At 42.9% G+C, this 23830-nt stretch overlaps 1 protein-coding gene across 1 annotated transcript in view; it reads left to right on the top strand.

Moving 5' to 3' along the window:
* Window positions 1–23830, top strand: part of LOC144225803 (putative DMBT1-like protein) — a 46849-nt gene that overhangs the window by 4737 nt on the left and 18282 nt on the right. Inside the window, exons 2-10 of the mRNA XM_077757394.1 lie at window positions 602–664; window positions 1415–1732; window positions 4311–4628; window positions 9583–9651; window positions 10183–10254; window positions 14963–15280; window positions 19401–19718; window positions 21186–21224; window positions 22495–22642. Of these exons, the coding sequence (XP_077613520.1) occupies window positions 602–664; window positions 1415–1732; window positions 4311–4628; window positions 9583–9651; window positions 10183–10254; window positions 14963–15280; window positions 19401–19718; window positions 21186–21224; window positions 22495–22642 (1663 nt within the window). The remainder of the gene's footprint in view (window positions 1–601; window positions 665–1414; window positions 1733–4310; window positions 4629–9582; window positions 9652–10182; window positions 10255–14962; window positions 15281–19400; window positions 19719–21185; window positions 21225–22494; window positions 22643–23830) is intronic.

The raw sequence follows: 23830 nt of genomic DNA, 5'->3' as shown, positions 1-23830 counted from the left end.
TTCTGAATTTTAAGGCTTTTATTTTTTAAAAACTGTTTACTTATCTATTTTGAGAGAGAGTAAGAGCAGAGTAGCAGCAGAGAGAGAATCCCAAGCAGGCTCCATGCTGTCAGCGCAGAGCCCAATGCAGGGCTTGAACTCACGAACTGTGAGATCATGACCTGGGCCTCAATCAAGAATTCGATGCTTAACTGACTGAATCACCCAGGCGAATTTTAGCCTTTTAAATGCAAGCATTCTGACTCAGTTTCTTTGCATTGAATAAGTATTTGTTATGAATGGTGGCACACAGTATTATTAAATTGCAGAGGCTGGTTTTATTGCTTTTAGGTCTCCTTAAGTATGATGTTCTTAAGTTTATCTTCTGTTTCTTAAAGATTTATTTCTACTGAGCCAAGGATTCAAGGATAACTTTACCATGAATAGCTAACAGATGACTAAAAAAAATGAAACCATCTTATTTGATGGTGACTTATTTAGATGAATCCAAAGAAAACACAAAGCTCCAGAAGGGTCTTAGAATGAATACTTTGGGCAGTGTGTCTTCTTTCTTCTTTCTGTCCCACTGACTGATGATGACCCAATTTTGTGTTCCTCCTAGCTGATGTCTTCTCAGAGCCCTCACTGACCACAGCCCTCATGGCCTTGACTCCTCCACTTGCAGGTATGGGAAGCAATTCTTGGGAATTAAGGGCCGATGGAAAGCAGGGAAAGAGGCATTCACTCCCTGGAGTGAAAGTGGGAGTCAGCCCACTTACAAGTTACGGCACTTAGAGCAATTTTCTTTGCCTTTTTTCACCTTTTCTTTCACCTCAATTTCTTCATCTGTAAAATGGAAACCCATGCCTTACCACATGGGGTTGCAAAGGTTAAGAGACAAATGTTTAAGTTAGTGGCTCTCAGAAATTCTGGCACTTCACTCCCAAAAAGCAAATGTCAGTTCCTGTCTCAGTTTCCTTTACATAGTAAAGCCCTAAAGAAAGATTATGGAGCCCAAGGGAGCTAGTTACTGTGAGACTAATTTAGTCTAGACAACAGAGGTCCATTTAGCTGTGGTCTGCGTATGGATCTTTCCTATTTCGTTAGATATATTGACATCTCCTATTTCTATTCTATCCATGGCAGAGGAATAACATATGGATAAAGTGATTAGGAGAACCTAGGAATTCTGAAAATTTCTCAAAAGGAGTTTCATCCTTTGAAAGGGGAGATTTAGTAAAGACTCATTGAAGGGATTTGAAATTGAAGATTATTCTGGCTATTCTTACTGTGTGGGTACATAAGGACTGTGTGATCTTGCATGTTTGTGAACCGGGGACTTGCATGATGACCTAGGGATTCAAAAGGATGAAGGAAACCCTCCAGATATGGGAGGGCCAGTCCCCCAGTCTTTTTGCTCTTTGTGCCTCCCCAGGACCCTGGATGGCCGTGAGGCTGGTGAATGGCACAGGGAGGTGCTCAGGCCGAGTGGAGGTTCTTGTTCAGGGCACATGGGGGACTGTGTGTGATGACTTCTGGGACCTGGCCGAGGCCACAGTCGTGTGCCGCCAGCTGCAGTGTGGTCAGGCCGTGGCGGCACCCACAGGAGCTCACTTCGGGGCAGGCTCCAGGAAGATCGTGCTGGACGACATGCAGTGTGTGGGCAGCGAGAGCCACTTGGGGCAGTGTGCACACAGGGGTGAGGCTGGGCACAACTGTGGACACCTGGAGGATGCCAGCGTCGTGTGCGCAGGTGAGGGACTGTCACCTCCCAGGATGTTACTGCTTTTATGCCCCCTTACGCATTTTCAACCTGTGTTGAAATTAAGTCATTAAGCACTGTCTTGAATAAGCCCCGTATTGTAAGCCTTATTATAATAAACCATGCGGGTGCCTTTCAATCTTCAGGTACTAATGGTCCACCAGCTCCCAACCCCACCCCAGGATCTGAAGCTCCTTCCTCAATGTACACACTCACAGGTGGGTCATCTTTGCTTGCTGCCTTTGCTTTTGGCTCTATTTACCCTCTAGAAGATGTCTCCTCAGTCTATACTCTGGTAGAGGCACTTAGAGATGGCAGAGCTATACTTACTGTACAAGGGTTGTAGATAAAAATAAAAGAGGGCATGACATTTTATGAAGTGTGATGCTTATCCATCACCTGGAACTCTCAGAGTGTTCCTTTTCTGTCTGTCCGTTGTTATTCCTGGGAAATCCAAAGTGTATTCCACAGGTTCCAGAGTCTATCTAATCAATTTTAAAAGAACCCAACAGGTTAAACGCATTATAAAAAAGCAGATGATCCCCCGCGCATCTGACTATCTATCAGATGCCGGCAGCAGGCCAGGCCTACTCAAAATGGTGCCTATGGAAACTACAGAGACAGAGAAAGCTGCAGAATTCCCAGTGAGTACTGAGGCACCCAGTGTGAGCACTATTCTTGCATCCGACCTGTGCTGGGTCTCCATCTCCTCTGACAGTCCCCATGGCACCTGTGAGTTATTACTGATGGTTAAGGCCAGCTCCACCAGAACCATATTGCCAACTAAAAAATGAGACCACAAACCCATTCTCCCCACACTGAATATCCAGTTTGCTGCATTAATTGCCATTTGACATTCTAAACACTGATTTGCCCCAACTGACCCCAGAATGATATGGCAGTAAGATCATTTGGATTGATGTTTTGTAAGGCAACATCAGGAACAAGAGCTGCTCAAAATCTCACACTGCTTAGGTAACACATAGTCTAGGTATATTGGCCAAACACCTAGGGCAAGCCTAAAAAGTCCGATCATTGATACAAATGCCATGTCTCCATGATTGCACACAGCTGGTTGTTTCCTAAAAGAGAAAAAAGAGAGATGGAAACAGAGAGATCCAGAAATGGACTCAGGGGCATTCAGAGAGCTATAGTGTACAAATCATGGGGAAAATTCCAAAATCACATCTTGAAGACTAGATAACTAAGTTTAAAGACAAGGTAAAGTGAGGGCTTCCCTACGTAAAACTTTGTGGAGAAACCAGCAGAAGACTCAATGTCATATTTGAGTCTTAATTTTTTAGGATGTTCTCATTGTAAACGTCTTCTTTGCCTATGTGGGGTTAGGAGGTTCTTGGTCACAAATGATGTCCCTGTTTATACCATTTATAGGTGGTGGACTATCAGCTACCATAGCCACAACAGGCCCTTCTATCCTTCATTCTACACTCATACCAGCAGGTAATGCCTCTCTGTGAATTGCTACATGTTTCCTGAGCATCTGTTCTGTGCCATGCACAGAATTAAGTGCTTTCACAATATTGTCACTCCACAATAACCATAAGAGAAGGTGTAATTTCCAACATTTCATAAATGTATAAGCAGAGGCTCAGAAAAAACAGATGAACAGAAGTCACTGTGACGACACTAGAGTCACACAACCATATGTGGTGAAGGTTGGATCACCTAGACCTGCCCAACTACAAGGATCACCGTGGTTGTTTTCACTGTGTTTTTCTTGATGACATGTATCAGTGTTACCTTGCGGGTACTAGAGAATGAAGTGAACAAGAACTAACTGCTCATCCCAAGATGATTTGAGAAAATTATATGGAACGGTTAAATGTTAAATATATTATTAGGCTGTCTACAACAGAGAATTACTATAATAAAATATATGAAAGACAGTGTTACCTATTAATTTCCATTTTCCTTGCACTGCTCCATTTGAGCAAAAGTTATCTCCTTGGCTATATCTAGGCCTTCTTGTTAGCACATAAGCTAATGCCTCTTTGCCTTTAACTGCAGACCTAACATTTTCAGGGGTACCTGGGTGGCTCAGCTGATTAAGTGTCCAACTCTTGATTACGATTCAGGTCATGGCCTCATGGTTCATGAGATTGAGCCCCACATCGGGCTCTGTGCTGACAGCACAGAGCCTGCTTGGGATTCTCTCTCTCCCTCTCTCTCTGACCCTCCCAACGCTTGTTTGCTCTCTTTCTCTCTCTCAAAATAAATAAATAAACTTTAAACATTAAACAAAAAGAACTAATATTTCCATAAGCCTTATCTCCTATATGAACATCACCAGGTAATAAACAAACAATTCCTTTAAATATCACTTGGGGATATTTACATCCAGGTCTACTGGGCCACATTGCAATAAGAATAAATAGAAAAGCCAATTAATTTAAAGAATCTACAAAGGCTGTTCTTTTTACTGTAGGTGATGAGGATTATGTCGAGACAGAATTTCTGAAAATTACCTAGCAATATACCCTAGTGTAAGAAATCTCCCTGACCTCAGAGAGCTAGGTCTCCAGTCTCTCTCTTCCTCATATCTCCCCAGGAGCCTCCATGACCGTGAGGCTGCTGAATGGCACAGGGAGGTGCTCAGGCCGAGTGGAGGTTCTTGTCCAGGGCACATGGGGGACCGTGTGTGATGACCTCTGGGACATGGCTGAGGCCATAGTCGTGTGCCGCCAGCTGCAGTGTGGTCAGGCCGTGGCAGCACCCACGGGGGCCCACTTCGGGGCAGGCTCCGGGAAGATCGTGCTGGACGACGTGCAGTGTGCGGGCAGCGAGAGTCACCTGGGGCAGTGTGCACACAAGGGTGAGGCTGGGCACAACTGTGGGCACCTGGAGGATGCCAGCGTTGTGTGCGCAGGTGAGGGGCTATGTTTTTTTTAACACAACATCACTTTGTCTCCTTTCAGGCATTTCTCAATGATTATTTTAATGACTTATATTGTAAATGGCACCCTAGCCCTTAACACATGTATTTCTTCTGGCCATTAGGTGCTGATGATTCACCAGGACGCACTCCAACCACAGAGCCTGAAACTGCCACCCAATCATACACACTATCAGGTTGGTCCAATCTTTGCATGGTTCCTTTGCTTTGAAGATTTTCCTCCTTGGACCTTTCCTAAGCCAAGTTAGCAGGGTCTTTGCATTGAACAACTTCTGGGGGTCACTACCCTACTAGAATGCACCGTGAATTCCATCATCATGCAGGTCACCACATGTCATACATGAATGGTGATTCCGGGGTTTGTGCAGCTCAGTGGTCCTGCATGGTTGAGTCACTCCAGGGTGGAATAGTTAACAGCCATCCTACATCATATCACATCATACAGAGGGGCACAGAGCCGAAGGGGAATCAGGCTTCTCGTTTCACCACTAGACCTCTTAAATAATTCCTGAACTTACCTAAACAAAACCTGGACGTTGAGAATATTTAGCTGTCTCCAGGGGTTCAGAGGCTCAGTTAATTAAAATAGAATCAGTTGAGATTGAATTAATTTCTACCAAATGATATTTATGGTGATCAAGAACTGCTTATAGATTCACATATCAGTAGATATTTGTATGATCAGTGTGTAACATCCTTTTAATTTCAGGAATCTGAAAAATACAAACACAAGTGGTTAGAAGAGGACAAGCACGTAAAAATAAATCATTTCCACCTCTGTAGGCATTTGATAGGAGAGTAACAAAGCCTCTTTCCTTAAATAATGATAACATGGATATTGTAATAAAATGGTTGCTAGTAAAATTTCCACTGGCAGTGGCCACACACGCACAAGATCCCCTTCTTCACCTTGACTGGAACTGAGTCTCAGTTGCTTTGCCATTAGGAGTAAAACTTCTGGTGTGTATTTGACATAAGAAGACTGATTGTACATTGTACCTAGTACAATGAACCATGTGACCAACTAAAAAATTAAATCAATTATTTGATTTTTTTCTTTTTCTATTACAATTCATTTTAAATAACCACTTTGATGGTATAACTGCTTGTAGATAGTCTAGTCCCAAATTATTTAAACAGATCAAAATAATTAAATGACTAGTCAATCACTTACATATACAAAATAACATTATGAAAAGTCTCAAGCTCACTGACAAATGTAAAATTAATATCTTGAACCCCTGAGTATCCAATACTGAGTTTTATCAAATCCTAATATTTTACTCTAAGTGTCTGATCATCTTTTTAAAAAGATGTTTGAGATCTTTTTTAAAAGAAAACAATACAATACACTTTAAAAAGAACATACATTGCGATCAAGTGGGACTTTTCCCTAGGTTGCAAGGGTAGTTCAACATATACAAATCAATAAATGTGATATACCACACTAACACAATTAAAGATTTTTTAAAATGGGTGAAATCGGGGAAGGGGTTTAAGAGTTCACTTATCATGATGAGCACTGAGTAATGTATGAATTACTATATTGTACACTTGAAACTGATCTATCACTGTATGTTAGTTATACCAGAATCACACTTTTTAAAAACAATTAAATAAATAATTAAAAAATAAATCAGATAATTACACATAATCATCTCAATAGATGCAGAAAATGCATTTGACAAAATTTAACACCATTTCATGATGAAAATACTTAACAACGTAGGGGTAGAAGGGATGTACCTCAAAATAATAAAGGCTGTATATGACAAGACCACAGCTAACATCATACACAATGGTAAAATTTGAAAGCTTTTCCTTAAAGATCAGAATAAAAGACAAGGATGTTCACCCTTGCCACTTCTATTCAATATATTACTGGAATTCCTAGGCAGAGCAATTAGGCAAGGAAAAGAAATAACAGAAATTCAAATTGGAAAGGAAAATGTTAAATTATCTTTGTTTCCAGATGACCTGATCTTACATATAGAAAACCCTAAGCACTCCAGAGAGAAAAAAATGTTAAAACTAAAAAATGAATTCAGAAAATTTATAAGATGCAGAATCAACATACAGAAATCAATTGTGTTTCTCTACACTAACAATGAACCATCCAAAAAGAGAATTAGGAAGATAATTCCATTTACAGTATCATCAACGAAAATAAAATTACTTAGGCATAAACTTAACCAAAGAAGTAAAAGATTTGCAACTGAAAACTATAAAACATTGATGAAAGATATTAAAGGAAATACAAATAAATGTAAAGACATCCCATGTTCATGGATTGGAAAACGTAATATTGTTAAAATGGCCATACTGCCCAAAGAGATCTATAGATTCAAAGTTATTTCCATCAAAATCCCAATGGCAATTTTTACAGAAGTAGAAAAAACTATCCTAATATTCATATGAAACTACAAAAGACTCAGAATAGCCAAAGTGATCTTGAGGAAGGACAAAGTTAGAGGCGTTGTACTCCTTGATTTCAAAATGTATTATAAACCTACCCTATCGTACTGGCATAAAGATAGGCATATAGACCGATGGAACAGAATAGAGAACCCAGAAATAAACCTACTCAACAGATCTTTGACAAGGGTACTAAGAATACACAATAGAGAAAGGAAGGTCTCTTCAACAAATAATAATATTGGGAAAACTGAATATCCATGTGCAAAAAAAAAAAAAAATGAAATTGGCCTCCTGCCTTGTACCATACACAAAAATTAGCTCATAATAGATTAAAGACTTAAACATAACTCCTGAAGTTTTGAAATTCCAGGAGAAAACATAGGGGAAAGTCTTTTTCACACCGGTCTTGGCAATAAATTCTTTGATATGATACCCAAAACATAGGCAACAAAACCAAAAAAAGGTAAGTGGGACTGTATCAATATGAAAAGCTTCTGCATAGCAGAAATAACAATCAACAGAATTAAAAGGCAACCTATGGAATGAGAGAAGATATTTGCAAATCATATATCTGCTAAGGGGTTAATTTCCAAAATCTGTATAGAACTCCTAAAACTTAATAGCAAAAAAATCAAATAACCACATTAAAAAAATGCAAAAGACTTGAACTGACATTTCTCCAAAGAGAATATAAAAATGTCCAACAGGTATATGAAAAGATGCTCAATACCATTAATCATTAGGGAAATGCAGGTCAAAACTACAATGGGATATCACCTCACAACTGTTAAGATGGTTACTATTTTTAAAAAGAGAAATAACACGAATGGTGAGGTTGTAGAGAAATTGGAACCTTTGCACGCTGTTCATAGACCTGTAAAATGGTTTTGCTGCTATAGAAACTATTTCAAAGATTCCTTAAAAATTAAAAATAAAACTACCATATGATACAGCAATCCTATTCCTGGTTAATACACCCAAAAGAATTGACATCAGGATCTCAGAGACATTTGCATTCCCGTGTTCATTGAAGCACCATTCACAATTGCTAAGAGATGGGAAAAAAAAAAAACCACATGTCTAACAACAGATGATTGGATAAAGACCATGTGGTACATACATAAAGTGAATATCATTCAGCCTTTAAAAAAGAAGGAAATTCTGCCATTTGCAACAATATAGATGAATCCAGAGGACATAATGCTAAGCAAAATAAGCCAATCACAGAAGGATAAATACTGCACAATTTTACTTATATGAGGCATTTCAAATATTCAAACTCGCAGAAGCAGAGAATAGAATGGTGGTTGTCAAGGGTTCAGGAGAGGGGGAAATGGAGAGTTCAATGGTATGAAGTCTCAGTTATGTTGATGAATAAATGCTAGAGCTTGCCATACAACACAGTGCAAGCAGTTAACAATATGGTATTGTGCACTTGAAAATTTGAGCAGTGCCTGGGTGGCTCAGTCGGTTAAGCATCCAACTTTGGCTTGGGTCATGATCTCACCGTTCCTGAGTTCGAGCCCCGCGTTGGGCTCTGTGCTGACAGCTCAGGGCCTGGAGCCTCTTTCAGATTCTATGTCTCCCTCTATATCTCTGTCCCTCCCCCACTTGTGCTTTTTCTCTCTTCCTCTCTCTCTGTCTCTCAAAAAGAAACATCAGAAAACTTTTTTTAATTTGTTAAGAGGATACATACCATGCTAAGTGTTTACAGCAAAAAAAAAAAAAAAAGGAGGGAAAAAAACACAAATTCTGGGAGGTGCTGGATATGTCTATTACCATGACTATGGTGATAGCTTCACAAGTGTTTGTATGTGTTTGAACCCAACAAGCTGTACACATTAAATATGGGCAGCTCTCTGAATAGCAACAATGCCTTGATAAAGCTGTTTTAGAAAGGGAGCAGAACAGAGGGATCTGGCTGGCTCAGTCAGTAGAGCACAAGACCCTTGTCCTCAAGGTTGTGAGTTCAAGCCCTGTGCTGGGGGTAGAGCCCACTTTTTAAAATAAATAAATAACTTTTTAAAAAGAAGCAAAACAGTACTTTATTGCCATTTTATGAGTCGATAAGATGAAAACGGGGCTGCCTTCATGCCCTATGGGAGCCTCACACGGTTTAGGCTACTCGGAGCCCAGACAAAGCCACCAAAAATCGAAATGACAAACGTTCAGCGGTGTACTTGACTGTATGTCTGCGACAGAACACATCTGGATTGCTCCTCAAAGAAAATGAGGGAAAAAATCTACCATTGGTTCTATGGACACTTCGAGAACTGGAGTGTGCTAGGCAAGGGGGTTCCGTCCATGGGTGAGCATTTCATCCCACAGTGGGGTCTGATACCCACGCTGGGTGAGCATGGCAGGGAAGGCAGTTGGAGCATGGACCCAGACCATAACAGGACAGACTTGTGCCTAGCCATCTATTTGGGCCTATCAGAAGCCCACCCTCCCCATGTGGGGAGGTGGCATCTAGCAGTGAACAAGGCCTCTCTTTGCTTTACACACACAGGTGACGTGCTAACAGCAGCCGTGCCCACCACAGAGCCTGTGGCACTTGTCGCGACGACCAATCCAGCAGGTAGGTTATTTGTTTTGTGCAGGTAGGTTATTTGTTTTGTGGGGAATAGGGAGGAGGGCGCTGTGTGCGGGGGACTAGCCCGGCCCCTTCCTGGGCCTGACGCTATGCTCGGGGCTGATCACAGCCTGGAGAGGACCCCTGGCTGTGTAAGAGCAGAGTCAGGAGGCCGCATTTATATCTGACTGTGACCTTCAAGCTGGCTTAGTGTTCAAATCTTTATCTTTCTTTCTTTCTTTTCTTTTTTTTAAAGCTTATTTATTTTGAGAGGGAGACAGAAAGATTGCAAACAGGGGAGGGGCAGAGAGAGAGGAAAAAAAGGAGAATCCCAAGCAGCTTCTACAGGGTCAGGGCACACAGCCCCATGTGGGGCTTGAACACACGAAACCATGTTATCATGACCTGAGCTGAAATCAGGAGTCAGACGCTCAACCGACTGAGCCACCTGAGCGTCCCTGAAACTTTGTCTTTCTGAAGTTAAAATGAGGGGATGTCCCAATCACTGGGGATGCTTCTGTTTGTCCCTGCTGACAGGTGATGGATTATTCACAGCCACAGACACAGCGGAGCCTACGGCCCTGCCATCCACAGCCACGCCTCTGGCAGGTGAGTCCTTGGGAAAACGAGGGAAGGGGCTGATGTTTGTGTAACAACCAAAATGTGATAAAGCAGAGAATCGGATGCTTTCATACAACTGACAGTTCATTGAACGCTCACAAGAACCTCCCAGCATTATTCTCCCCACAACCCTCATCATTGTCTCATAAAATGAGACACAGAGGGGCGCCTGGGTGGCTCAGTCTGTTAAGGGTCCGACTTTGGCTCAGGTCATGATCTCGCGGTTCGTGGGTTCGAACCCTGTGTCGGGCTCTGTGCTGACAGCTCACACCTAGAGCCTGTCTTTGGATTCTGTATCTCTCTCTCTCTCTGACCCTCCCCTGTTCACGCTCTCTCTCTCGCTCTCTCTCTCTCAAAAATNGGTTCGTGGGTTCGAACCCCGTGTCGGGCTCTGTGCTGACAGCTCACACCTGGAGCCTGTCTTTGGATTCTGTATCTCTCTCTCTCTCTGACCCTCCCCTGTTCACGCTCTCTCTCTCGCTCTCTCTCTCTCAAAAATAAATCATTTTTTAAAAATGAGACACAGAAAGGATCATTCTCTAGCATCACCCACCTAGAATATGGTGAAGCCGAGATTTGGGCACATGTCAGTCTGACTCCAAACCCATGTGACTATTAGCCTTTTGGGGAGTGGGGGAAAGTATGTCCAAAGCTACATCTGGATTACTGGGAAAAGAACATTCTTGAGCCTAACTGCTATGGTGGAGGTACATTATGACCATACCCAGGAAAGGGGGAATCGGCTGTGGGTAGTCACCCACTCAGTAGTTTTTAGTATAACATTCCTAATGGGGAAAAAACTTGTAAATTTATAGTTTCCAGTGTGGCAGACAGGCAAAATGTATCCTTTTAACATACCAAGCACTCTGTGTTAGGAATGAGCCCCAACCTGTCTCTTCCTTCTTCACCCTGGGAGACCTACCTGCACATCTGCTTTGCATCTACAGAAACATCTTCAAAAAAAGAAACAGATCTTTATCTCTAGTAAATTAAAATCTATTAGAAAAATTCTTTGGGATCGAAATCCATTACTCCTTAATAAATTCCTACTGAATGAGCAGCACCCCTCTTCAAAAAAATAGAATAACTTTCTTCTAAGTATACAGCATTATTTTCTGTTCTTTTTACTCAGTTGCCTTTTGTTTGGTGTTTTGGTATTTCTGTTTTTACTTTAGTTATTAAATGATTAGCTCTAGATTAGCCTATACTCAGGTATAGTAATATAATTTTTAATATAAATTGGTACTTTTAATATATCCTACATACATGTTCATGCTTAAATGTTTCTAAATAAAATACATCTTTTTTATGTTTATTTTATTTTTAAGAGAGCGATAGAGTGCAAGCAGGGGAGGGGCAGAGAAAGAGGGAGACACAGGATCCGAAGCAGGCTCCAGGCTCTGAGCTGTCAGCATAGAGCCCAACTCAGGGCTTGAATTCACCAACCATGAGATCATGACCTGAAGCCAAAGTCAGCACTCAACCGACTGAACCACCTAAGCACCCCAAAATGCATCTTATTACTAAAGACAAAAACAGAAATAAAGAGCATTAGTTATAATTTCTTTTTTTTCCCCTTCATATCTTTTATTTTTCTTGTGTTGGATAGGGCCTCCTTGATGGAAGCATAATGCATAAGGATCTTATTTCTGATTAAGTGGAACGCTTCTAAAAAATTTTAGCATTAGTGTGATGTTTGCTGTAGGGTTTTTACTTTTCTTTTTTAGGANTGATATTTGTCCTCTGCCTGACTTATTTTGCTAAGCATAACACCCTCAAGGTCCATCATTATTTCTAAGAAAAAACTTTCTTTGGTTATGTTATTAGGATATATTGGCATTTCCTAAAATGTGTTGTGTGGAGTCTAAATTCTGCAAGACAGTAACCCTGACACACACAAACTGGGGTAATGTTTCTGAATCTCAGAAACTTCAGTTGAACTAATGGGACAAGTTTTTGCTTTTGTTGTAGTTTTACTTCAGGACATCTAAGGGACTTAACTCTGTCAATGAGCTTATGGATTCCCAAAAAATGTTAAGTATTGACCATTTCCTCAAATTATCTGACCAGGGAATATTTTAATTTCCCAGGAAGCAGCTCTTAAGAATAGTATTTGGCCTAATATGTATTGGGGAAGGTGGAATTCTAAATTATTGACTTCCTACATGTGTTACTATGAATAATTCTAAACAAATTTGCCTTTGGACTATTTTTTTTAATGTTTTTTATTTATTTCTAGGAGAGAGAGAGAGAGAGAGAGACAGCGTGAGCGAGGGAGGGTGAGAGAGAGAGGGAGACACAGACTCTGAAACAGGCTCCAGGCTCTGAGCTGGCAGTCAGCACAGAGCCCGAGGCGGGGCTCGAACCCACGAACCGTGAGATCATGACCTAAGCGAAAGTCGGACGCTTAACCGACTAAGCCACCCAGGCACCCCGCCTTTGGACTATTAAAACCGAGACTCATTTGTAAAATAGGTCTGGTTCTCATCTTGTTTATGTTGTGGTATGATGGCTCTTTTCTCCTTCCCTCTTTCCTCCCTGCCTCTCTCCCTTCCCTTTCCTTCCTTCCTTCCCTTTCCCTCTTTCTGCTTCCTTCCTTCCTTCCCTCCTTCCCTTTCTTTCCTTCCCTTTTCCTCCTTCCCTTTCCTTCCCTCCTTTTCCTTTCTTCCTTCCTTACTTCTTTCTTTCCTTCCTTACTCCTTCTTCCTTCCCACCTTCCTTTCCTCCTTCCTTCTTTCCTTCCTTTTCTTTCAATCCTTTCCTCCTTCCTTTCTTCTTTCCTTCCTCCCTTCCTTCCTTCCATCAACATGATCTACACTTGCGCATTAATGATTACACAGCACTAACAGACTTACTGTCAGGCAGCCTTCCTTCTCCAACTTCACCCACTACCTTAGTTCTGTACCCACAAAATATGAATCTGATACTTCTGGGAGTTCTCTCTAGTTTTTGTTTGGTTTTCTACTAAATAAATCTCACTAAGATTTCTTGCATGGGCTATGGAACCAGAATTTCTAATTTCAAATACTGGTTTCTCAGAATTGTGTGATCTTGGGCACGTTACTCAACTGCTTTGTGCCTTAATTTCCTCACCTACAGTATAGGTATTATAATAATAGAATATATTTGTCTATAATACATCCATGACAGTGTATATACATGTATACACACTATTATTTATATATACACATCTACACACACACATAGATACACAGATATGGTTGGAAGGCTTAACTGTGGAGGTTAAAGATGCTGAAAACATCATTTACCTTAGTGCTAGATCCCAAGAAGTCTATATAAATGTTAACTCTATAATAACTATCGTCATCATTGTTGTCATCAAATATTTGCTTTTTGCTGAAGAGAACTGATCTTGAGAAACTTAAACACACTGAGAAGTGTGTTTAAATGTTTGACTTTCAAATGTCAGCATCTGCATAAGGACTGGCCTTTCTCCCAGGGTGGTGGCCAGATTCCAGGAGTCAGTCCCCTGAGGAAATAGAGCACAAGTGCAATGCACTTCCCTCACCCTGACTCGTGCCACACTCCATTGATCAAGAAAGTCACAAAGGCCCACCAAGATTCGAAGGGATGATGCAGAGACTCTTCCTTCCGACATGAGACTGTCAAGGTTCCAGAAGGCTCAAGGAACTGGAGATATTTTATAGACATCTTTAGAAAATACAATTAACCCTGATCACCTTCTTTGCCAGCACCTCACTCCTACATCGGTTGGCATGTTGTTCCTCCAAATACATCATCCGCGAGGTTTCTCTGGTCTCTAGTTTCTAAAAGAACGTGTGGAAATTTTCCGTCAGTTCTTACTATTCTTCCAACTTTCTCTTTCCTTGCAGGTTATATTTTAAGGCCTTTCACATGCTGTGGAAGGAGAGGAAATTAGTTTATTTAATCAAATCATGTTGCATTTGAAGACCCCACAGATTTCCCTCCAATGTGAACTTTCCTCTCCTTTCACTCTGTCTGGAATGAACCTCCTTCCTTCATGATCAACCTGCAGAAATTACCTTCCTGTTTCAAAGCCAGCCCTCCATAAACTCATCTCCCAAAGTAGATGAAATGTTTGTCACCAATAGTGTTGTTAGACTCCTAGAGGTATTCCTCTTATTTGCCCTGATAGTGCAAAGTGTGTGGTCTCTCCATTCTGTCGCTGATTATAAATCCTGAGGGGTGAACTCTATCAACTTTTGCACCTATTAGGCATTCAGTGAACATTCTATGGTTAAAAATACCACTATGCTGGTGCAAAGAAATGTCTTTAGTACTGGAATAGCGTTCTGCAATCTCCAGATTACACCGTACTGGACAACTGCCGTAGAAATACTCTGGTCAGCTGTCCACAAAGGCATGGCCATTGCATCCGGGTGGCCCTCAAGTCAAGGATTCCCTGAAGTTCTTTGGCTGTTGGTGAGATGGGGAGACATATGTAACACTGAGAACCAAGGACCTCTGCCTTTCCCCCTCTAGAAGTCAGATGTTGCTGCTCCCTAGGGTCTCTGGCACTTCCAGGAAGGAGAAACTCCAGCTTTGATGTTCCAAGACTGTAGATCTCTCTATCTGCCCAACCCAGAGGAATCATGACATCAGCAGTATATCGGTCCACTGTAACAGGATCAAGGCAATATGCTGACATAAATAAAGGTCAATCTCACAATATCCCACTGCTCTGTCTTCTCAGGAGCCCGGATGGCCGTGAGGCTGGTGAATGGCACAGGGAGGTGCTCAGGCCGAGTGGAGGTTCTCGTCCAGGGCACATGGGGGACTGTGTGTGATGACCTCTGGGACCTGGCCGAGGCCACAGTCGTGTGCCGCCAGCTGCAGTGTGGCCAGGCCATGGCAGCCCCCACAGGGGCCCACTTCGGGGCAGGCTCCGGGAAGATCATTCTGGACGATGTGCAGTGTGCGGGCAGTGAGAGCCATCTGGGGCAGTGTGTGCACAGGGGTGAGGCTGGGCTCAACTGCGGGCACCTGGAGGATGCCGGTGTCATCTGCGCAGGTGAGGGGCTGGCTGTCAGTCCTCGTTTGGCTACTCTTATCCCCTCACTACTCATTCCTCCACACACACAACCCAGCATGGTCCAGAAATGTCAGTGGATCAAGGTAGCCACTGGTGTTGTCTACACCCTTTCTAAGTTATGCATCAGCCTGACCATTCCCTTGACTAAAAAGATTGCTGAGTATGGCTCACGATCACAGAGCCAGGCTCCAATATGACCTGTTTGGTTTGAAAATTCAGGCTGAACTCAAATTCAGCCAACTGGGAGTATCTGGCATAAAATTCCAAATTCTTCCATTTGTGAAAAAAAAATTAAAAACAGAAGTTCAGGCTCAAAATAACAAATTCTTTTGTTACATTCATCAACTGGATCTGATAAAGGCTGACACTTTGGTCATGAAACAGCTTTCCAGTTCCCACAGTCCCCATCACTCAAACCCCTCATTTGTTTTATTCCCATGGCTTTCGGAAACTTTCATTTGAATTTGTGACCTCTGGGTGATGGGCCAAATTTGTCAGCTGGTGTTCCAAGGCCTGGTGGCCTTCCCAAACCTCTCTGTCCTTCCAGTTGACTCTGCTCCAAGAACCTTTCCTGATTCTGTCCCTCTGGCAGCTGGAATAACGTTGCTACAAATGACAAGCTCTTCCAGGCTGCACCTGGCCCATCCTGAGCCACACCCCTCAACACCTAACACCTGGGGGAGCACTGCCTTCTGACACTCCCCTGGGACACTCAGCATTTGCTGGCTGGTCTCGTGGCATACTGAGACCCCCAAGGGCAAGGTCTCTGCTTCTCTCTGCCTCCAAACTCCCTAAATCTAGAATGTTCCCAGTAAATAGTCACTAAATAAGACATGATAATGTGCAGTCTCTCTTCACATTGACAGGTGCTCAGTCCACAGCTGCTCTGCCCACAGGTAAGACCTGTCTTACATTTGGCCTCATCTACTAGACCTGGCGTAAGGTTCAGAGTCAGATCTTGGTTTGGTTCCCAGCTTCATTAGTCACTCATCTTTTCATGGATATTGACTGATTGTCCACCATGTGCTGAACTCTGTGCCAACAGACACTGGAGCCACAGCAGAGATCAAATCTCCCCTTCCCCAATGTTCTTCCTTCATGGGGTCTGCACCCTAATGCGAGGGACAGACATGGCATATGATCACCCTCAATTATATGACCTCAGACAATTGATGTCATCTCTTGATCCCATTTCATCTCTATTTCTCTTTGTAAGAGTCAGAGTAACATAGAGAATTGAATAATTGAGAATTGCATGTGACAATGCCCAAACGCCTGGCACTAGACAAACACTCCCAGTTTTTCTTTTGGTCAGACACCAACTAAGGGAGGCTGTGTGAGGGGGGCAGGGTTCAAAGGGTCTGAGCAGAAGGAATTTGTTCCTGGCTGGTCTCTTTCCAGGTGAATGACATTGGCCCTCACTCTCCATGTCATTAGAACAGGCACACTGGATTCCATGCTCTCTAAAATTCTATGCCTTTGACATTCTGTGACTAACAAGGAAAGGATCAGCAGCCACATTGATTGGCTGAATGAAGTGTATGGCTTCCTGGCAAGTGAGAGGTTATCGTCCAAAGACAGAGATGTAGGTTTTGTACTAGAAACTGAAGGACCCTTTCCCATCTGACACTTTATTATGATAATTTCAAATATGCATCAGAGTTTGAAGGATTTGAAAATGAGCTCCTACCTACCTAGATCACACAATAAATTTATCAATCAATCTAGTGTCCCTTCATTCAGCCATCAGCCTATCATATTTTTATAATGCTTGATTTGTGTACTATAAAACTCACCCATTTTCAGGTCCAGTTAGCTGGATTTGGGTGATTGTGTGAAGTTGTATAATTACCACCTCAGTCAAGATATAAAAGAGTTCCTTTGCATTCAAAGGTTTCTCACACATTTCAGAGTTGATGCCCTCCTCCCTCTCCCACACTCCACTTCCAGGAACTGCTATGTGAATCCCCTTGCTTCATTCAGGTGAAGTCATGACACACCTAGAGAGAAGTCACCAAGGAGATGATGGCCACCTGATGGCCTCTCCTACAGCAGGCCATGGGGCAAATTGTCCATGAGCTTTGCTTTTTTGAACATGCAGTGCATGTTCATTCGTCAACAGGCAATAATACCATGTTCTGTCCTAAATGAAGATCTTGTGGCTATGAAGTCACTGGCCTTAGAATACAGTGCCATGGTTATTCCTGGTGAGTCCTGCAAGAAGGCAGTTGACCCCTTGAAGCAACTGTATCTTCTCGCAATGTTCTGACTGCTCCCAGATGACCATCCTTCTTTTTTACCCACCAACAGCCTATGAGAACCTGCTTCCCACATCAGTGGCTCAACACCCACCTTCTTCTGCACCTCCTGGTAAGACTGTTTCTCTTTACAATATGTCTTCTGAACAACTTTGTTTATTCAACAATGAATGAGTGAATGAATATATGTCACTAAGGATACATAATGCCACTAGGGTTATATATAGCAATAAACAGAACTGATCTTCAAGTAAGTAAAGTCCATGGTGGGGAAGAACTGTTACCAAAAAGTGTGGTGAATGCTCTAATGGGGAAGCGCAGAATGCTATGGGTTCCTAGAAGAGAGTCTCCATCCAGATCCAAAAGGTCTTGGCAGAACCTAAAGGGTGAGAGGGCAATGGGATTATGTCAAGCAGGGAAGAAACCAGATAGACTGCAGGATGGGAGAGATTAACGTGCTCCAAATTAGAATGTAGTGCTGGCCAATAACCATACAGAATTTGTGAATAGTGAGGTGGCTCTTTGAGATGGTTTTCTGGTATGGTCAGGGATGAACAATATTTCAGGATATTCAGCCTTGAGTTAGTTTTTTTTTTCTTTTAAAAATTAGGTCTAATCTGAGGTCAGATAAGGCAGGAGTAAAACATGGGACTCCTGAGTCTCAATCTAGCTGTACACTCAAAAGATTCAGGAAGGAGAGAGAGGCGCCCTTATCACTGCCCAGAGTTTGAGCATCCCTGATAGAATAGTGACCAGCAGGTGCCATAGCTCCTGGCCATTGGCCATGGCTTTCAGGGTGTGGCTATTACCAAAGGTGCCATTGTTGGCTCTGTGAGTTCAATCACATGAATTCACACTCCACATCTTTCTTTTTTATGTTTTTTTTAAGTTCACATTTTTTTGTGTATGGTCAAGCTCCTTTCTTTACCTCCATTTTTTTAGGTATAATTAACATATAACGTTATATTAGTTTCAGGTCTACAACATAATGATTCCATATTTGTATATATTGCAAAATGATCACCACAAAAAGTAACTGATCTAAGAAACAGGTACGGATAAGCAAGTGTATAAATTATCTATTGCCATGTAAAACCATCCCAAAACAGAGTGGCTTAAAATGATGGCCATTTATTATCGCTCATGAGTCTAAGGGTCACCTGGGCAGTTCTGCCAATCTAGGACAGGCTTGGCTGGTCTTGGCTGCCTTGGCTGGGCTTGCTCATGCATCTGTGGCTAGCCAGCAAGTCAGCTGAAGACTGCCTGGCCTAGGATGGCCTCCCGCACGTGTCTTACAGTTTCATAGCTGTTATCTGAGGTGACAGAGGCAATGAGGTCAGGTGTCTTTCGTCACCCACAGGCTAGCTCAAGCTTATTCGCATGATTACCTCAGTGTTCCCATGGAGTCAGCTGAAGCCTGTCATGCCTCTTGAGGCATCAGTTCCACATGAGTGTGCCATTACTTCTGCCATATTCTACTGGCCAGTGCAAGTCCCAGGCCACCAGCTTAGAATCGAAGAGTAGGAAAATAAGCTTAACCTCTTAGGCAGAGCAGCAGTGTCACATTACAAAGAGCGGGGAGATCAGGAAGAGAACTGTGGTCATTTTGGTAAATACTCTACCACAGACAAGCAGTCTTAAATAGAATAAGGATAAGGAAGACATTACAGACTTCTCAAAGCAGACACATGCAGAGAATGGCATGGGATCTCACATGACAGTGTGGAGTGTGAATAACAAAGACAGGGAACGTAAGAGAAGTTAGGTTGTGTAGCACATAGTCCAGTCATCAAAAGGCAGACTGAGTGGCCATCACCCCTTGACCCTCGATTCTTCTCCAGGAGGCTGGGCCCCTGTGCGGCTGGTAGGTGGCCATGGGAGGTGTGCAGGTCGCGTGGAACTCTTCTACCAGGGAGTCTGGGGGACGGTGTGTGATGACCTCTGGGACTTGCCAGAAGCAAACATCATCTGCAGGCAGCTGGGGTGTGGCTGGGCCATTTCAGCCCCAGGTGAGGCCCACTTTGGGGAAGGCTCTGGGAAGATCCTCCTTGACAATGTGCACTGCGGGGGAGATGAACAGCACCTGGAGGAGTGCTCCCACATCGGCTGGCTTTCCCACAACTGTGGGCACGGAGAAGATGCTGGCGTGATCTGTTCAGGTAAACCCCTGCTCCCTCCCTGGCAGAGCCTAGCCTTGGCTCTTTCTGAGAGAGTACTTTTCAAAAGACAATGTAAATGTAGCTATTGAAAAGGAATCAGTACATTATTTGCTTACAGCAGATATTTTAATCCCTCACACTTACAGATGCTGAATATTCTATGGCCACACCACCAGGTAAGGAAGGTGATATTTACACGTGCAGTTTACCCAAACCTTGGGGAAGAGGTTCTGCTGGAAGTTGGATATGTCCTTCTCCAGGCCAGTGGAGGGACTGGGACATGTGGAGTCACCTGACTGTCCAGTGGGAGAAATGGATAGTACCTCAGAAATCTTTTGATCCAGCCTCACTTTCTACTTCTTCCCCATTTTACACACAGGCAGCAGATTTTAATCCCAGACTTCTGTATAACACTTTCAGGTTGTCAGCTCTGGGGGTTGCAAGGTAATGACAATGAGATATGGGTGGGTAGGGTAGGGGGTGGTTAAAATGTAAGAGGTGGGGAAGGACCCTTCCTGCCCGGGGGGCAGATGCTGGTGGAACAGACCTGGCCAAAGTCAAGGTGACCCATTCCTAACCCCACTCTCTTCATGCCCCTGCCTAGTTCCTGGTGCCCACAGAGCTGCTTTTGCTGTTGGCTTTCCTCCATGCTCTCAGTAGCAGTTCAGAGTTTTCCATGCCGGTGCCCTCTCTCCTTCTTTTTTTTTTTTTTTTATTTANCATTCCCACCAACAGTTTTTGAAAAAGTAAGCAAAATTGACAAACCTCTAGCCAGACTAATCAAAAAGAAAAGAGAGAGCACCCAAATAGACAAAATTATGAATGAAAATGGACTTATTACAGCCCTCTCTCCTTCTTAATCCCCCACATTCCGATGCCCTGCCCTCAGCTTTTGATCAGACAATGGGTCATGTATAAGGCTGAGTAGGAAAGTCTGATAAAGCTTCAGGCACATTCCCTCCTGGGTTGTCAGCTCCAGTAGGTGGGAAAGGATTGGTCCCACGAAAAGGGTCTCCAGAAGGCACGAAGGAAGGTCCACAGCATCCTTAGGTGCTGACTCAGTATTTCTGAGCAGCGCCAGGTCAAAGAAAGGGGTGAAGCAGTGCCTCTTCCTATTCTTACCTCGAAGTCTCCTAACTCTGGCCCTTGAGTCACTGGAATTGTCCATGGGTGCTAGAATTTCATGTCCTTAGTTTTCCTAACCCCTGAATTTTAAGATATCTCATTTGTGTGTATGACAAGAGGATAATTTATCAAGATCTGGGAAGGATCTAGATCAGTGCTTCTTCCATCTCCTACCTATTAACATCCCCAACATGCTCGGGCCTTGCCCCCAAAGATGACTCAGCAGTTCTGGGAGGGACCCCACAGTGTATTTGTTATGAGTTCCTTCAGGGTATCATGTGCAGGTGGGATGGGGACCTCAGCGCCAGCTGACGAGCCACATGTCCTTTGTGTGTTTGACAGATCACCCACTGGCTGTCATCGCAGGAACAACGGCAGCAGGTGAGAGTTTAGTGTCCTTGGCTTCTCTGACCACCATCTTCTAGCTCAAGCCCTGAAGTGACTCTCCAAGGAAGTGGAGCAAAAATACTACTGTCCTACCTGGGTCACCACCCTGAAACCATGTTCTGAGTAAAGTGTCCAATAATGAAGGCTGATAAATTTATGGCTCCAGTTCCATCTCTGTGCAGTCAAAGAAGGCAACTAATCAAGTGATGCCAGCCTGTGTGGTCTCCAGCACGGGCACTACACGTGGAGAATAAACATGCAGCTCTTAACACAGCAATGTTGCCAGGGCCGCTACACAAGAGCATCATTTCAGAGAGCTGCCACCATAATGATCTTGCTCTTCTTCTTCACCCTTTTCCCTTCTCTGACAATCTCTGTGTTCCTTGTTTGACCTTTCTTTCTCATCTTCCATTTTCCCCCCTCTCTTGTTTCCTGTATCTTGGGCTTCCAGAAGCTTTGCTAAACTTTTCTTAGTACCAATTGGAGATAAAGGGCTAAAATAATACTGATGCATGGAGGGCCTGACTGGTCTTTCTATGGAAGAGGCACAGGTAGATGACCAGAGCCCATCGAATGTAGGTCCAATTCTCACACAGCCAGATAATCTGATGGAGAAAGCCATTGTCACAGGTGTTACCTTTAATTTTGTACTGAGTATCAGACAGATGGACAGGCAGATAGACATGCAGTTGGAAAAACAAGTGAACAGGTGGTGAACAGGCAGACAGAGATGATGTCAGTTGGAGGGGTGGATGACTCAAGGCAAGTTCTCTCCACTCGGTAGTAGATTTTTAATAGTGTAACTTTAATAAATTTTAACAGATGACAGATCGAACACTGATATCTTCATATACATAGAGGCTCCATATAGGCTCAGCTTTAATTGGGAAAATGAAGCCACTTACTCATTACTACAGGTGGTCTGACATAAACCAAAGCCACAGAACCCACCACTAGGGAGTAACCAGAGAGAAAGCTTCTGGCTAATATTGGATAACTGTTTTGCCCAGCAAGGCCATGTCAGTGACAGAATTCTCAAAAGAACATGAGAGATATTTCAAAATGCTGACACTTTCATGCCCTAATTTTCTAAGTTTGCAAGAATTTTTAGACCGGTTTATGCATCTGATATATCCTAAGACAATACCCACAAGGTAATGATCATTGAGTCCTTTTTTGTAGGAAAAAAAAAAGAGCATCAATTACAAAATGAGTGAACTGAACAATGAAAAAACTGAATTCTAAAATACCTTTCTGCTTTTAGAAAAATCTTCGTGTGGCAGTGTTATCACTAACTCATCTGGAGCGATTAGGAATCCCCCGCGGAATGAAATGCACGACAACATAACCTGTGTGTGGGAAATCAAGGCAAATGTATCTGACCATATACTGCTGGCGTTTCCATATGTTAAGTAAGTCATGAGTACATTACTTAAGTATATTGTGCAGTTTAAAGTTCCAAGCATTTCCCCATGCTTGATTCTCATAAGCAAAAGAATCCTTCACACTCTTTCAAATTTTGAATTTTGAAATAATTGTAGACACATAGGAAGTCAAAAAAATAATACAGAGAGTCCCACATATACTTCCCTCAACTTCCCCCAATGGTGGCTTTTATATAACTGTAATACAATACTGTTGGCTAGGCCACAGATCTTATTCTGTTTTCAATATTTTCTACATTGATGTGTGTGTGTGTGTGTGTGTGTGCGTGTGTGTTTATGTGTGTGTGTGTGTGAGAGAGAGAGAGAGGGAGGGAGAAAATGTATGTTTTAATGTCTGGTTAAAGATGAAGATTCCAGGGAACCCCCCCAACCTAATAAATTAAGGAATTCTAGGTTTTAATATAGTAAATAGTCAAAGTTGATGTCATTCACAAATGAATGTCTTATGGTAATTAATTCCCAGGAACAACTTAAATTATTATTACTTTCGAATTTTGCTTAATCAAAAGATGACTTAGGGGCACCTGGGTGGCTCAGTCGGTTAAGTGTCTAACTTTTGGTTTAAGCTCAGGTCATGATGTCATGGTTCATGAGTTCAAGTTGCATGCCAGGCTCTGCACTGACAGCACAGAGCCTGCCTGAGATTCTCTCTCTCTGCCCCTCCGCTGCTTGTGCTCATGCTCTTTCTCTCTCTTAATAAATAAATAAACTTAAAAACTTAGAGTGGACAGCTCATCAGGCTGAAGCATGGTCTTCTGACTCGAATACCAGGGCATCTGGACAAAACTCCACAGTGAAAAACAAGAGCTAACAAATCATATGACTTGCGCAAAGCAAGCTTGGCAGACCTGTAGGCAGGTTGCCTATAAAGTTTTGTAAATAAGTTGTTTGGGACCTGAAGCCATGTCCCACAGGCAGGCCTTTGCTTGGCCCAGCCCTTGGCCCTGGGCTTCCAAGCACCCGCAGTTCCAGGTCTCAGCAGGTGCCCATCTAGTGCTTCAGCCTTCTCTCCCTTCTTCCAGGTAAAATCCCATCCCCTTAAGAAAAAATGAGATAAAAGAATCCATGCTATGTTTAAATGGCTGACAGGCTCTTAATCTGCCCCAGCTTCATAGTCTCAAAAGAAAGGGTCTGCCTCCAGCTACCTTCGAGATC

The sequence above is a fragment of the Crocuta crocuta genome, unplaced genomic scaffold, assembly GCF_008692635.1.
Source record: "Crocuta crocuta isolate KB4526 unplaced genomic scaffold, BGI_CrCroc_1.0 scaffold1063, whole genome shotgun sequence".
NCBI lineage: Eukaryota > Metazoa > Chordata > Mammalia > Carnivora > Hyaenidae > Crocuta > Crocuta crocuta.
Note: the sequence above shows the minus strand (reverse complement) of the source record. Positions and strands in the feature narration are given on the sequence as shown.